This window comes from Lepisosteus platostomus, chromosome 7 (assembly GCF_059453375.1).
Source record: "Lepisosteus platostomus isolate fLepPlt1 chromosome 7, fLepPlt1.hap1, whole genome shotgun sequence".
In the NCBI taxonomy this organism is placed as follows: domain Eukaryota; kingdom Metazoa; phylum Chordata; class Actinopteri; order Semionotiformes; family Lepisosteidae; genus Lepisosteus; species Lepisosteus platostomus.
This window is the reverse complement of record NC_142617.1, coordinates 38085759-38100417: the sequence shown is the minus strand read 5'-3', so window position 1 is coordinate 38100417 and position 14659 is coordinate 38085759. Positions and strand designations below refer to the sequence as shown.

The 14659-nt window shown below is 39.0% G+C and overlaps 1 protein-coding gene across 7 annotated transcripts in view; it reads left to right on the top strand.

Moving 5' to 3' along the window:
* Positions 1-2634: 2634 nt before the first annotated feature.
* LOC148658676 (tyrosine-protein phosphatase non-receptor type 22-like) overlaps positions 2635-14659 on the top strand; it is a 35661-nt gene continuing 23636 nt past the window's right edge. For 4 of the 7 annotated variants that reach the window (XM_088640171.1, XM_088640173.1, XM_088640172.1 and 1 more), the window contains exons 1-8: positions 2636-2914; positions 9486-9594; positions 10349-10425; positions 10875-10970; positions 11836-11874; positions 12015-12086; positions 13140-13199; positions 13699-13841. In XM_088640171.1, coding sequence (XP_088496297.1) covers positions 2825-2914; positions 9486-9594; positions 10349-10425; positions 10875-10970; positions 11836-11874; positions 12015-12086; positions 13140-13199; positions 13699-13841 — 686 coding nt within the window. In that variant the 5' untranslated portion in view covers positions 2636-2824. Of the gene's footprint in view, positions 2915-9485; positions 9595-10348; positions 10426-10874; positions 10971-11835; positions 11875-12014; positions 12087-13139; positions 13200-13698; positions 13842-14659 lie in introns of all 7 variants that reach the window. The other 3 variants (XM_088640167.1, XM_088640166.1, XM_088640170.1) reach the window with 3 other exon arrangements.

Sequence of the window (14659 nt, the reverse complement as noted above, 5' to 3'; positions counted from 1 at the left end):
TATCATATCTGGTCACCACAGTCTCCTAGTTGTTGTTGCTTGTTCTAAATTTTCTGATGGAAGAGTATTCAACTCTTTAAAACACAGCATAAGGTGTTCCATAGAACCATGACACAAAGTGTTTTAAGCTTCCATTGAGACATGAACAGACCTCTTTTAACATCCACTAAAGCCCTCATCTATGATATGGATCCATCTGACTTTCTTCTCTATGCACCACTGAACCATGGCCTCAATGGTCAAAGATCTAAGAGTGATCATGAGGTCCAACAGCTTATTGTGGTTTAGACAGGAGACAAAAGGCTTCCAACAGTGCCATGAAACCAGAATCATTCAAATGTATGTATTAAAGATATAGTGAACAGTGATCATTCCAATGAGAAGTGATACCTGGTCTCTTCTTTCATTTCTGAATGAGCTCTCATTTTTTAAATGCTGACATATTTGACATTTTGTGAGATATTTGAAGTTTTTCGGGATGGTGACAGACAGTAACATCTTTATGCTCCAGTCATGCTTCTGTTTTGCTCTTAAGGTATTCAATGCATTGTTTAACCGCTTTAAAATATGCAGTTTCACGTAAGTGACTGGGCGTTTCTGACATGGGAAAAAATGTTCACAGAACCAGCATTACAGTCAAACTGTAATTAGATCAAATTATGCTGCTAGCTGTAATGGCATCAAAGCTGCATGTACTTTCCAGAAGCCTGCTCATTAATCAACTGACTAGAAGTGCTTATGACTTAATTAAAATAATATCAGTATGAAAGCTTATCAGTTTTCGTTTTATTGAAAGCAATAATGCAGATTAATGTGGAATTAAAGGTGGACTTGTTGCACAAACAAGCAGCAAGTGCCTGTTGGGACTCCTTTTGAAAAAAGTTAACCAGAATTTTTCAAATTTACCATTTTTTATACTTCGTGCCTTATAGTTCAATCTCTACAGTGGCTGTTGTAAGACAGCTAAAATATGCCCATTTCCATATGGTCCAAAACAGCAGCTACAGCAGGACTGATCCAGCTACAGGAAATGTTTTGTTGAGGTCAAACTGTACTTACATTCACATACTTTTTACTTTTTCCAGCATAGACACTAAATGTTTAAACAATGTGCTCAATGTAGTCATGAAAAAGTCACAATTGTTTATGTGTTATTTGTTTAATCAGATTGTATTTAATGATTATTATGACTTATCTGAAGATCAGATCGCACTTCAGGAGCACATAATTAATACAGGAATACAGATGATTCCGAAGGGTACACAAACATTTTTCTCACAACTGTAAGGTTGGTTTTTATTCATGTAATAAATGAAAATTGGATTTACTCATCTGAAGTACTACAGGAGAAGTGCCAGAAGCTAGATTTTTGAACAGACAATTTGTCTTCATTCTTAGTTTCCTATAATAGACTTACAGGCTGAAATTACACTTCCTTAACCTCGGGATAGAAGTGATGCACACAGAGGTCTTTTAGAAATGTGATAGGGAAGGAAATAGAGGCAGAAGATATTTCTCCTTTTGCTTCACTATGTTCTACTTGATAAGATCCTTTTTGAAACGCATGGACTGTGCTCTCACTGACCACATTATCACGGCAACCATGAAAATATATCAGTGGTAGAACTGAAATATACAAATGCATACAATGTACAATTTTTCATCTCTTGTGAAATGTTAATTTTTAGAAGGCTAATATGTTTCACTTTCAGAAGCATACAGTACATCAGTAGACATTATTTTAGAAATGTATGCATTATGACAAGCCAGCCTACAGCCCCATATAGCACACAACCAGCCTTCTGTTGAGAATCTTTGGAAATTTTCAGACAAGAAAAGCAAGTCAAACACTAAATCACAACACTGAGCTGACAGTCTGTTTGAAAAGGGAGCAAAGTGAATTCACAAAGCATGTGAGTTCACTGTTGCAGCACCTGACACTGTTCTAGGCTGCAGAAGGAGCTGCACAATTCAAAGATAAGGATGCCAGTAAAGAATGCATTCCTGAAACACCATGCTTACATCAGTGTCACAATTTCCTGTTTAACATGGCAAAACCTTTTTAAAAGGGTAACAAAAGAACAGTTCTTCGAAACATGTTGGCCAAGAGTACGTTTTATGTCATGACTGCAAATCAAGTAAACTTTATAATCGTACTTTTAAGACTTGGTTTGTCTCATCATCATCAGAAAGGGATGTCTAATTTCATACGTTGTTACTTGGCATTAAATATTTTCAAATATGTTATTTTCAGACATATCAATAAATCCAGACAGAGAGGTGAAAAGAGCTAGCTCAGCAGAGCACATACTGTAAAATTCACTGGAATCAATAAGACAGAAGGCACAGAGAAATGGGTCTTACCAATTTCTTTACCAATGGGAAATACCTTCTTGGGACCAATTAGCGTTTCAAACTGGATTCTGGGAGTGATGAATGCTGTCTGACTGGCTGTGCAGGCTCACCGCTTCTTGTTTTACATTTCCTGAATCCCTGTCTTGATGCGTGATTGTGTTGTTGTCATTTCACTGCTCGTCTGTAGGAGACTCTCGTAGCACAGCACACTAATTGCCCACACACATCACAGCACATGCGCACACTCAATATGGGAGAAGAGAAACGGGCTCTAGGACCCTGCATGACGGATGATATTTTTAATCTGACCACAGAACCTGTTAGCTATGCTTCCTTCAAGACAGCTCATGCAGTTCTTAACCACAGGCTCATTGGCAGTAGAGGCTGTCAGTGTGCCGGTCCCACGAGCCCCCAGTCCTGACATGTCCAACCCCAGCTGCAGGACACCCAGAGGACAAAGGGACTCAGCATGGACCAAAGGAGCATCCTGAGGAAGTTCCTGGACGAGATGCAGACCAAGGAGGCTCAGTCTGAGGAGATCTTTGCCAGCGAATATTTAGTGAGTTCATTCTTTCAAGCTGTACTTTGATACTATAATCTCCTTTAGCCCACATGAAACAAGCTCGAGCTTTGCCTCAATTAACTGAAGTTCACAGGAGTACAGAAGGAAAGTTTACAAACAAAAACTGAAAAGTTCTGAGCGCCGACTCTTTCAGTGCTGCACTAAGGAAGAAAAAAGTTTAAATCCCTTATGAACAATTCAGTTCCTCTATCTTCTCATACTCTTTTTATTAGTATTTAAAGTTTTATAGTAAGTACTGTAAGATGTGGTAATGATGGTCGTCAACAATAGCTGTCGGCTTAGATATATAGAGTGTAAATGTATAGCAGCAACAATGTGTTCATTATGATATACACATGATGTGCATGTAATGTACCGAATGCACTGGTCTGTTAAATTTCTTCTACTTATGCACTATATATTGATAGTATATCTATATATATATAGTTTATAAACTATATTATGACTACATTTTTAGCGCCTCTCTCAGTATAGGCCTGTAAAATAGAGTAGCTGATTTAAAACACTACAGTACGTCTGTTTAAAAGGCTGGAAGGAAATGATCGATGTGACGGAGTTAGTATCGCTGTCTGTAAGGCCAGGACAGAAAAGGTATTTAGTAATGCACTTATAATTACCTCTTACTCAGCAAGAGCATGTAAGAGTGATATCTCATGTGAAAGAATTTTCTAAATTATTAGAGTGTTAAATATTTCCACAGCTTGTTCCTGTATGAGAATAACTGATACTATGCCATGTTGTGGTTTTACCCCTTATGTGGTGTTTGTAGAGTTCCTTGAATATGTTCCGGTCTGACCATCATAACATGTCAGAAACAAAATGAAACAGGAACTCAAAAACAAAAGACAAATCTGCATTTTTGTTTTCTGCAAGTTTTGGTCACATTCATCTGACTCAATTAAAATCAAACTGACAATCCATAGGAGAGTTTAAAATGCAGTCATGGTGTCTGAGCACATTGTTCCAGAGGTCCCGTTTGGGCCAGAATGTAGCACTGTGTCTGCCTCCTCTCCCTGCTGGGGCACTTCTCTCTGTAAATACTGCATGGGTGATGTGAAAGAGTACGGTATTTTTTCTCACCTACATAAATTTGCAAATCTACCTTTTGTAAGACAAAGGACCAAATTCCTTGTGCTGGTGGACACGACCTATAAACTTTGAACTTGAAGAAGACACCATTTCTGTATGTCTGTTTGTGTTTGATAGGGTGGGTGTTTTCCTAATTTACCAGAAGCATGAAAACACTGGAGAAACACTAAAAGTTTCTCATTGATTTTAAGACTTACTCTGAGCTCTGTTATTACTTACTCTGTTATGGAACAGTGTAGGCCGCTCACAGTTATGGTCTCATCACAGTTATGTGGCTCTTGTTTAAGTGCTGCGTGTTTAAAGGCAGTACTGCTTCTGAATCGTCCATTACCTAAAGTAAACTAGACACTTCTAATATTAACTTTCTTAAGCAGAAAGGTCTTTATACTGTATTTATTTTTATTTTTATTCTGTACTCTGTATTTTAACATGTTTTTCTAAAGTGTGAACTTCTCTAAATGTGACACTTCTGTTATTAAGAGCCTTGCCTGTTCCCACGAAGTCATTAAAGCTAAAGCACATACTGTAAAAATGTAAGAAAGGTTATGAGGTTGGTATTTAGAGGCTAATTGATCAGGGGATCATATCAACCCTTTTCTGGAATAATAGCGGGGTATTGGCTTCAACAACAGACCTGAGTTGCCATAGTTTGCACTTGTATTGGTTGGTTCAGATTTCACTGGTGATGCTGAAGAAGTCCACTGAGTTGACTGCTACAGTTGCTCTAATTGATTTTGACTATTTCAAAATCAGGTTCCTCATAGTCTTCTCTGTTCAAGACTAAAAAGATTCAGTTCCTTCAGCCTGTTAATGTACTCTCCTTTGAGACCAGGAATATATCTTGTCACTCTACCCTAGAGCAGCGTTTATAGCATGATTAAAAAATTGTACACAGAATTCTACAGATATATTACTAGTGCAATTGTGTGCAATTTGAATACAACATCCCATTGATTTGAATTTTACACTTATAACTACAGTAAATGTTGTAACACTCTGTTTGCCTATTCTCATTGATAACACTTGACTGAACAGTTTTAGTCAGGCCTCGTGGCAGGAATAACACACTAAGGAAATGTTTACTACCCCTAGGACACCCATGAAAAACGGTGGTGCGAGGGGGGCAGTAATGTAAATGGACTAAATAATCACTTTTCCTATTTATGATTTCATTATCTTTGCATTTTACCAGTACCTCTCCATTCCCATTGCACTCATTTTACTGACACTCCTTATTCCTGCTGTGCCTGAGTAAGCACGCAACTCGTTAAACAACCCTTCATCTCTTCTCATTATGATGAATTAATGAGTAAAGGTCTACTTTCAAGAAACCTCTGAGGCTGCGGATGAGCCAAATTGCTTTGAATGGTAAAAATAAACTGCTGGTTATTGCTCTACGTTACAACCCATTTAACCTTCTCGTCCTCTGTTACAGACTTAATGCTAAAATATTAACTTTAAACATTGCTGTTCTGGTGCTGATGGCAACTGTACATTTGCAGCAGGGTTCTGTGGTCTTCTGATATTAACAATGATATTCACTAAAAGAACCAAAATGGCAAACGTGTGTTTTTATCACATACATGTATACATACCTGAAACAGTTTTGGTTTGAATGGTGATAGGCTGTGGATTGCTGTGACATGGAACAGACCTGTATTGCACACTGTTACTGCGAGGAAGGATTTTGTTTTGGGGGATCTTTGTTTCCAGTACAACCAGTATTGACCAGAAGGAAATAGAAGCTGATGAGTTGGATGATTTCCTCTCATTTGTGGTTATTTTTAGATAGACTTGCACTCAGTGATGTCTTCGATGCAGTTTAATTTTTTAAACATTGTTGCAGTCATGGCTTAAAAATGCAATTGTGACTCTCAAATTAATCATGGCACTCCTAAAGCATGATCCCAGGTTCAGACAGTCTGTCTGACTGGTCAGTTTTACAGTGAATGCTCTTTCTTCACAAAAAATGTCAGGATTGCTTGTACCCACTGTAACTTTTGCAATATTAATTGTCTGTAGTGTTCACATTTATAGGCTCAAAGTCAATTCATTCTTTTTTATTCATGTATCTCAGTGCGGTTTCTAAATAGAAACTTGTAGACTGCAGAGAGTTTGGCTGGCATAACCATACAATTAGTATACAATGCATACACACCGCAATAGATTGGGACATTTCCCTCGTCTTTTGCACCAGCGCTTGTGGGAATGTTTTTAGAGCCTGTCAACATGAATCACAAGATGTGATACACTGTAGCACTAGTGTTGCCACACTCTACCCAATACCATCCTAAATTGCGTCATGCACAAGTAAGCTGGAAGCTCTATCAGCAGGAACTGCGTGAACTACCGAAGAAAAGCTCTCACTTTGGCTTGAATCTAGGCCCTGTTGTTGCAGTTCACTCTGTTGAGCACCAGTCTCGAAAGCAGAAAACATAAGCAGAATGTGTCTTTTTCTAAGGTAGCACAATGCAGTATAAAAGCAGACAGGGTCTGTCCCCAAGCCTTGAGCTTGTGAGAGCCACTTTCTGACATAAGTACCAAGTCACAAGAGCACAAAGAAGTATGGGAAATCACCACTGGCTTTGTGGCAAAGAGGAAACATCCTTTATTTTTAAGATCACTGGTAGCATGACTGTTCTTTTAAAAGAAATGCAGAACTTCACACTGGTGGACAGTGCTAAGGGAAACTCACCCAAACTGCACAAACACATGCTCTGTCTTTGAATCGTCTCATTCTTTTATCAGTTTTAACCTTTCATAGTGGCTGCTTCATGTCTACGTGAACAAATAAACATTAATACGTCAATTATGCAAAGACATTTTTTTATGTCAGTACTCTGCATTTATCCTTAATGAAGCATTTCATATCATTAATTAATGTCTAATTACAGCAAATCAATCATATCAAGCAGATATGTAATGTATTTGAGGTTTGTTTGCTTTCTTTATGGTTGTTTGACATTCCTAATTAAGAAGCATTAACTTTTAATTGAAAAGGTTTGAGCTGGGGACTGTGTCAGCATACATTAGCGGCAAAGGAACAAGTACAGTAAATTCAGTGCTGAACAGCAGATAGATGAAAAGCAAGGTTCTGGCTGCTGAACCATCTTCAGGTACATTTCTTTCTACTTTCCACCATTAACTTTTTTTTCGGCTCCTTGATTTAGGTGTATGCTTTGGCATCTAATGAAATGTGTCAGCAAAGGTTTAGGTGAAAATTTAGTGGGAAATGGCCAAAGGCGTCAATATGTATGTGTGAGGTAAACAGTAAGGGGTTTAGGTCACCGCATGTCTGCTTTCCGTTCTGCTGCTGAGGGAGTGGAAACTTTCTGCTACGAGTGCTCGCTCGACCTCTTAGAATTTCCATCACAGGCGCAGAAAACCCCCTGACCACAAACTCAATGCGCCCCTTGTCTCCAAGAAGAACTCCAGACAATTCATTATGCGGAGGGGTGAACACCTACTGAAATATGTTTTCATGATATGATGACTGAAATACTGTACATTTTGCTGTAATTTCTCCTCTCCTGATGTGACCCTTATGAACTCGGGTTGTGTGACATTGGATTTGTGTGACATTGGAGCATGCCAGGGTTTCACAACAGTCTGCAACAGCCGCAGATTATCACTCCACTGAAACTCTTCATGACCAGAATGAGCAAATTATTACCTTAATGGACCAATTAAGGAACTTTTAAAAGTAGAGATACTTTAAAGCAGGGCTTTAAATCTCTTTTGATCCCAATGTTGGACCAAGAGATAAATAATTAAATCTTTAATGGTACTAAACTTTTCATTATTGAATCTGAAGTTCTTAAACTAAGACTGTTTTAAGCTCTTACACTGAATTTCAATTAATCTATCAAACTGTAAGAATAAAAGGGCAATTTTGTTTCCAAAAGAAGGCTCTGTCATAGCTGTAATTAAGAACATTACTTGAATTAAGGGTTAGGTGAAGTAACGGAGATTCCAGCTAGAGTGAAAAATCTGCTGGATCTCCTTCTTCAAGGAGGGGATTTGTGAATCTAAAAAAATTGAAGAAGCAGACAGGACTCAGTCTTTCTAACTATACATTAAAAATACCTAACTAAAATGATTTAAAAATGTCATTTCTGTTCATGTGTCTACATTACTCAGTGTTAGAGTTGAGTGGGTGGCACTGTACAGTGCAAAGCTTGTGTCAATAGTGAAAGGTTGCCTATCTGTTGGTCCTTAGGGCAGCAAATACTACGTCCTGTGAGCCTCACAGCCTGGGTGAGGAGATTGTCACAGAATTTCATCATGACTCAAAACTGATTGGCTGGATCCATGCTTTCACTTCCTGCAAAGGGAGCCATTTGGGTCTGAGCATTACACAGCTGGACTGCTTCCTGTTCAATTTAAGTAAACTAAAGTTCACAGTTAAACTGAAAGTTACGAGTAGAGATTCAAGGTTAGTTACATACAGAGTACATGAGTGGTTTCCCAGGAATCTGTTCCGCTTCTGGAAGAGACTTAGAGTCTCAGAATCTCAGCCTCAAATACGGTTACCAGTATTGTGTAAAAAATAAACACCCACATTATGGGTAATTTCCAACCTACTCCAATAAAAGTCATTGTCCTGTATACACTTTCAGTATGATACGTTTTTCCAACTCATCAAGTACATAAAAACAAGCCAAACCTAAACAAGTATGATTTGATTTCGTACAGGACAGATGAGGGCTTTACTGTGAGCTACAGCTCACGAAGCACTGATTTAAAAAGTCATGCAGCTCTAACTGACACCATGGGAAGTTCCCAGGTGTCTAGGTCAAATGATATTTACCTGTGCAGCAAATTAAAGATAACTTTGCACTGCCACTTGGGCTATCAATGTCAGGTGAGCCAAAGAAATTACACCGACCTGGACCAGTGGTGTCTCAAATGAGCACATTTGTTGAAAATGATCAAATCTTTAATCTAGCCTCTTGCATTTAAAAATTATTTATAAAGATTGCTGCTGCACGATAAGCACTCTCACTATTTCCACAGTGCTTGAGTAGCCCAGCCATATAAAAAAATGAGTATTATGAATGAGACACAACTCAGCACATAACAGAACAGGTTCAACACTGTCTAGTGGCTTTGACTTATGTAACATGCACAGTCTGATGAAGTGGCTCAATCTCATATGTCTAAAACACATATTACAAAGCTTTGTACATATACAGTAGTACTCCTGTGATCCCATACCGATTAAAGCACCATTGTATTTGCAAGCAGTTAATGGGTATGTGCAAAGCACTGTAAAGAAACAACAAAAGGGCATATGATCATACCAGTAGTTTAAAACTATTGAAAATGTGGCAAACGCTGAAGTTGGTGTTTAGTATTTTGTTTTGTTGACGTGCGTACGCAATGTGACGAGAAGCAAAGCTAACTGCTACTGTTCTGCCAACTGAAGTGAATGACTTTCGCACACTCTTCTCTGCAGAGGCTGAAAAGGCTGTCAACCAAATACCGCACTGATAAGACATATCCCACAAAGGCAGCAGAGAAACAGGAAAACGTGAAGAAGAACAGATACAAAGACATTGTTCCATGTGAGTACAAAAGACAAAACAGCTCCTGCATGTGTCTGACCATTTACAATCCCGCCATCAAAGATTTCCGTCTTGGTGATCGTAGTATGTTTTTGTATTTTGAGCCTCACTTCAAAGGCTTGTAGTTCCATCTTTAAAAGACCAGTAATACAGGAAGTACTAACCAGCCATCACCATTGGACTATTGTCGATATGATACATTCAGAAAGAACAGAGATTATGAATATTGATATATTGTATTGAATTAGACTGATATGGAAACATTTAGCACTGCCGATTCACAACTCTTGGATTTTGGGTTCAATTCCACACTTAAGTATCTTCTCTGTGGAGGTTGCATGTTTTTGCTGCATTAGCTACAGTGTAGGTTTCCTCCTATACTTTCACAGACCCTCAGGCTGGTTTAATTGATCTCTGGAAATTGTCCTTGTGTGTGGACAATTTGCGCTTTCAATGGACTTGTCAGGCCAGCTGACTATCCTGTCCAGAGCCCTGTACTTCTGAGGCTTTCATGACCCTTACCAGGAATAACTGGCTTTTTAATAATACATGGACGTGATGAATAAGAGGGAGCTAGGAAAGATTGTATTAATCACTTGAGTTACTTAAAATTATCTCATCTAACTGATGGATCGCTATTTCAGTAAAGTAGAACACAAAGTGATTGTTTACAAGAAGAAGTTGATAGGTGAAATGGTTCAGTTTCTTGCGTGTGGACTATAACGAGATGCATTTTCCCTCTCTTTTCCCTCAGTTGATCACAGCCGAGTGAAGCTGTCTCTGATCACTTCTGATAATGATTCTGACTACATCAACGCCAGCTTTATCAAGGTAGGGCCGGATGTGACGTCCAAGGGCAAGGGTTTCAAGAAAAAAGAAGAATTACTGTATTATAATTAAAACTAACAAGAGTGATCTGATTCATTTACAATGTTTTCATATTCCCCATTAATTGTGAATGGATATGTTTCTAAAAAGGAATTCTTCCAGGAAGTGGATATTTTTACAGATTATGCTGTACCTCTGCACCCAGGGTGTGAAAAACAACCACCAGCATAATCGCATAACCATCTGCATCAGGCCCTTCATGACACACAAGACAGAGCTCCCAGTTAAGAATGTATGTGTCTGCTTATTATTGTGGCACAGCTGGATCATCTCTGGTTCCAGGCTGTCAATTGTAATATGGCACAGCCCTGCACTGCAGGTCTGACAAATTGGCCAGAACCTTTCAAGTGTCCAGCTATGCAAGCTCTGACTGTGGTTTGATGGGTCCCCAGGGAGTGTCTGGCCAGAAGGTCTACATCGCCACTCAGGGCCCACTACCTCACACCGTGCTGGATTTCTGGAGGATGGTGTGGCAGTACAACGTGCAGGTAGGGTCTACCTGCTCTGGTATAGCTTAGCACTTCTGGAGTATTGTTTACCCTTCATAACAATGTAGAATGAACAAGGGCTACAAACGAGAACGGGTCATTTGCTTCCTCGTTGATAACTGACCTGCAGATTCCACACAGCTATTTCTTGAAAGAAGCCAGGGTAATGTATTCAATAACATGTCTGTGTAGCCTGCAGCAGATTTAAACAACCCTTTGTGTAAAGAAGTGCCTCCCATTCTTGGTTTTAAAAGCTTTACCACACGATTTCTATTTGTGTCCTCTGGTTTGTGTTTTAATTTTGATTCTATTGGGTTGAGTCCATTGAGTTACAGTAATTTTGTCAGGGCCTTTGAGTATTTTGCTTACTAGAATTTACTACAGTATACCATGGTACAAACACAACAAAGTGCAGAAAAAGACCACAGTGACATTGTATTAAGCTAATTACAGTATGTGAGTTGTGGGAAACCACTATTGGACAAAGGTAAAAGCTCAATGCATTCCTGGTTAAACCACAGAAAAAGTGCAAAGATTCTGTGCAAAATATTGTGGAAAATGTTCACAAGGAAAGCCAGGCTGTTACAGAACATGACTGGTGAAAAAGTAGCAGGACTACGGTACGTGCAGAGCCAATGCAGAGGTCTTTTAAAAAGGGGGTGTGGTTATCATCTCAAGGCTGTACATGCTAATACTGTATGTTCAGTATGTATTAGGTGGTCTGTCTGTGATTTTTGATCCATAGAATTTACAGAACTAAGAAGAAGCACTAGTCTTGAGAGGAAATAGCCACAATTATACAGTAACTGTTCCGTTTTAATCTGTTAATCATGGACTGAAGTTTTTTTTAAAAAAACAATTTCAGATCATTGTCATGGCCTGCAGAGAGTTTGAAATGGGAAGGGTAAGTTTTCCTTTCATATTTTCATATCACATTTTTACAAATCTCATCTACACTATATTTAACCCATTTTAATAGTTCACCTCCACTACACCCCTGGGCCTAGGTGTTCTGCTGACTCACCGACTCTGTCTTTTCTGCAGAAAAAGTGCGAGCGTTACTGGTCCGAGTCTGCCGAGGCAGCATTTCAGTGTGGGCCCTTCACAATTGATTGCGTGAGTCCCCGTCTCTCTCTGACCAGCTCAGTGAGGTCCTCATCCCTGCAGCCAGAGAAATAACTATCACCCTTTCTCTCAAATATCCTAGAAAGTGCTGTAACAGTTGTAGTCATTTAAAACTGTCGAAGTATGGTACCAATCTAACCCCACAATAGCTAAGATATTAAATGTTCAGTAAGTTCTCTGGCAAACGTTATACTGTTCAAAGGGCAACAAGTAAGGTACAATGTAAATAGCTGCTCAGACCATTGAGCAAATGTGATGGGTTGATTGTCTATAGCTGAAGAAACAGAAATACGTTTTATATGAATCATAGTTTTTCTATGAAAATAATGTGGAAGCTCTGAGAACTCTGAATGTGCTGACCAAGATACACTAGTGTGAAAGCTGGATGTGTGCCAAGAATGTTCTAGAGTAACTCTCAGCTCTCTCTGGAGCTGCCTATATTGGCTTAAAGGACACTTTTAGTTCAGTTTCTTTCCTGCCTGCAGTTTCAGTTTTACTCCTCTAAAACTTTGGTTCTCCTGCCAAGAAGTCTGTAAAATGGTAAAATACCTTTGTGATGACAGAACATACAGTACAAAGTGTAGCCTTATAAATTTTGCTTTTAGAAAATCAAAATAGTTTTGCACTGTTACCATCATTTTAATTGTGGCTTCCTGTAGTTTTAATATGCCTTCACTCTGCATTGCTGCACTGGACTATGCATAAACCATGGTGCACTGTAGTAAACATACAGTACCTTGAAACTATCAGGTGCTTCAGTGCAGAAAACAAAGGCATATTAGAGCCATAGGAAGTCATAACAAAAAGTTAAGGCAAATCACTGTAAAAGTGTTTGCCAAATTCACAATGGTAACAAAAAGGTAGTAAAAGAGGAAATTGTAACCACAATTGGTAACAAAGGTGATACAGACACAATATCAGTTTATTGCTGCCAACAATTGAACTGGAAGATTATTTAATCAATGACATCAGATAATGCTCAGCACATGAACAGAACACATCATTATCTCTCTTCCTCGTATTTTATCCTTCCATCTGTTTTAGGTATCGGAAGACAACAAGGGGGACTACATAACAAGAGTTTTAAATGTTACCTTCTTCAATGTGAGTATGGAGTACAGTAACCCAATGGGAAATCTGGCCAGGAAGCCAGGGTTACACCCCTGCCTGGGATTTTTAATGACCACAGAGAGGCAGGACCTTGGGTTTACGTCTCATTCAAAGGATGGCACCTTTTTAAAGTATAGTGTCCCCATCTCTAAACTGTGGCATTAGGACCCAAACATATCACAGGGTAACCACCCCCCTGCTGGCACCACTAACACCTCTTCCAGCAGCAACCTTAGTTTTTCCCAGGAGGTCTCCCATCCAGGTACTGGCCAGGTTCACATCTGTTTAGCTTCAGTGGGTTGCCAGTTGTGAGTTGCAGGTTGATATGGCTGCTGGCTATTAAGGGACATATTTAGGGAAGCTCAAGGTGGGAGGTAGCCAGGACACCACTGTAACACCCCCATGCTGCTTGAAGGGCAACCATGGTCTTTGAGCTTGATCAAATATACTTTCACATACTGTATGTGACTGAGTGTCCCTCACATATCCATAGGAGTGTCACACAATCCAACAGCTTCACTACGTTAACTGGCCAGACCACGGAGTGCCCACCTCCATTCCACCCATTCTGGAGATGTTGTGGGAAATGCGTTCCTATCAGGATCACGATGATGTCCCCATCTGTGTGCACTGCAGGTGAGTCTGCATTAAAGCAAACACAAACTAGAACAGCGGAGGAAGCAGGAAAGACAGGTACTTACACTAACTCACCATCCTTAACCGCAATATTTCTTCCTGAGTATCAGTAAGATATACTAAATTAGTAGATTAGAAGATCAATTTCAAACATGTTGGAGTTTTTTTACACTTTCTACCTATTGCATGAAAATAATTTTTACATTGCATTAGCATTAGGTTAGAGGAAGACCCTACTAAATGTACGTACCATAAGCACAATTCTGTGGTTGTTGCTATAAAGGCCTTTCAGAAAAACTGAGAAATGGTTGTCCTCCTCACCCTATGCATTATGGGGCATCCTGTTTTGTGTCTTTACTCTTCAAGCCACCTCCCTGAAAACAGTCACAGGAAGTGGCTTGATGACCACCAGTTTTAATGAAAGCAATAAGACTTTCTGAAATCTGTTTTCAATGTAGCTTCTCTACATGCATTGCACTGCTTCTGATTTTTTTTTAATTCTAAAGAAATGTCAATCTTTAGAAGATAAACATATACCACTAAAATAATGGACAATCACGTTTCTTTTGAAGCTGGTCACGTTCTTGTTCTTTCGTTATAGCGATACTGTATGTAAAACCGAACTAACTTTAAGACTCAGGTTCATTCTCTCTACTTTCAGCCTTTCGAATTAACTTGATGCATTTCCTGACAGTACAGTACCTCTTTGCACATTTCATTTAGTATTCAAGATAAGACAAAAAGATTATAAATCTATTTTTTTTTGTTCCAGGACACACTAGATACAGTATACTGTATTAGGAAAGTTTTCACAGTTT